The sequence below is a fragment of the Puccinia triticina genome, chromosome 5A, assembly GCF_026914185.1.
Source record: "Puccinia triticina chromosome 5A, complete sequence".
Lineage (NCBI taxonomy): Eukaryota > Fungi > Basidiomycota > Pucciniomycetes > Pucciniales > Pucciniaceae > Puccinia > Puccinia triticina.
Genome location: NC_070562.1, coordinates 5,222,297 through 5,223,786, shown reverse-complemented (window position 1 = coordinate 5,223,786; position 1,490 = coordinate 5,222,297). Strand labels below are relative to the sequence as shown.

Below are 1,490 nucleotides of genomic sequence, written 5' to 3'. Positions count from 1 at the left end.
ACAACTCTGCCAGATTCCATATTGCCATTCTGTAGCTGAAGTGATGGGTGCATTCTTTAATCACCCTTGGCTTTAATGCGAGTGAGAAACAGTTGCCTATGCTTTGTTATAAAATCATATTGAGGGTGTTCAAAATCAACAGAAACTCAAACAATGCATGTGTTCTCAGGACTCAATAGTCAGAACAATGAGGTCTCTCATGACAGGGGAGTGGAGTAACAGGCATGACTCTGATATTGGATGGATTCATGAAGATTCATGACTGTAAGGGTGAAATCAAACTCTATCTAACAAGCAAGGAAACAGTTTCTAATATAATATGATCCAGTAGGTAAAATCTGGCTTTTTTGTGTTTTATTTTTTAGTGGAATTCAAGATAAAAAAAGATGGAATGAAAAAAAAAAAAAACTGAAATGAGCCAGAAACTGTGTGAGGGACTGGTGAAAAAGCTGTTTTGGTGATGCTTATGGGCAAATTTGTTATTTTTTCACATCTAAGATTTTGGATGCTTTTGACATAATCAAGTCGGAGGATCCAACAAACCAGGCATAAGTGACCAGAAAAGTAAAAACAGTATAAAACACCTGCTGGTGCCCAAAACTCATGTAGTTTGCCAACAAGTAATCACCATTGGGCTTAAGGCTCGCAGCACCCCACGCAAGTAAAGCAGCTATGCTGGCGCCCCATATTGCTCCACGGGCCAGCTCACTTGCAAGCAAATCTTTGATTTGATGATAATGTCTTTGATCAATTTTCGCTTCTAGCTGAGAGTGATCAGCTTGCGCGGAGCCGAGTCGGGCCACTTGCGTTTCGATGGACCTGGTAGCGCCAACGGGTTCTTTGATGGCAATGTTTATTTCTGTGCTGGGTCAACGATGCTTCACGTTACCGGCCATATTCGGATTCCAGCCACCCAAACGGCATGTTTGAGCTGATTCTTCCATAGGTCTTGCGAAAGCCGGGATAATGACAGCAGAAGCCTATGAAAATTGAGTCAGTTGTGGGTATTTCTCATACTCGTAAGGAAGAGCAAGCAACAGAACTCAACTATGACAAGCATTTTTAGGAATAACATTATGAGGTAGAGCCCTAGAGAAGTTACTGGTGGTCAATTCAAGATTCCGAATGGGTAGAGTAATCACGGTGGTGAAATGAGAGGAAGTGAACCTGTGGTTTTATAAGACTCCGGTTGGCCACGCAGTAGACCACAGCTTGAGATAAGCTTATGATGTGGAGTAGATAATGACCGCAGCCTCCTACATAGACTGTGTGTGATCCAGGTCACAATATGCAGATGTTAACAGTCAGGCTGAGCCAAGGTATTGTTAAAGCTGCCTTTGTCATCCCAGCAGGGAAAGACGATACTGCCACGTACACACTGTCTCCTATCAAACTGAGTCCTTGTCATAAGTGAGACCAATTCAACCATGGTGCCTCCACGACACGCTGTCTTGTCCCAGTACCACCACCAAAAATGGGTGCTTGTTTAT

At 43.0% G+C, this 1,490-nt stretch overlaps 1 protein-coding gene across 1 annotated transcript; it reads right to left on the bottom strand.

Annotated features, from left to right (window-relative positions):
- Nucleotides 1–479: 479 nt before the first annotated feature.
- On the bottom strand, nucleotides 480–924 carry PtA15_5A629 (uncharacterized protein; the record flags this gene model as incomplete). Its single annotated transcript, XM_053169410.1, has 2 exons — nucleotides 480–819; nucleotides 890–924. 2 exons carry the CDS (start codon nucleotides 922–924, stop codon nucleotides 480–482), a joined length of 375 nt encoding a protein of 124 aa, XP_053020610.1.
- Nucleotides 925–1,490: the final 566 nt, after the last annotated feature.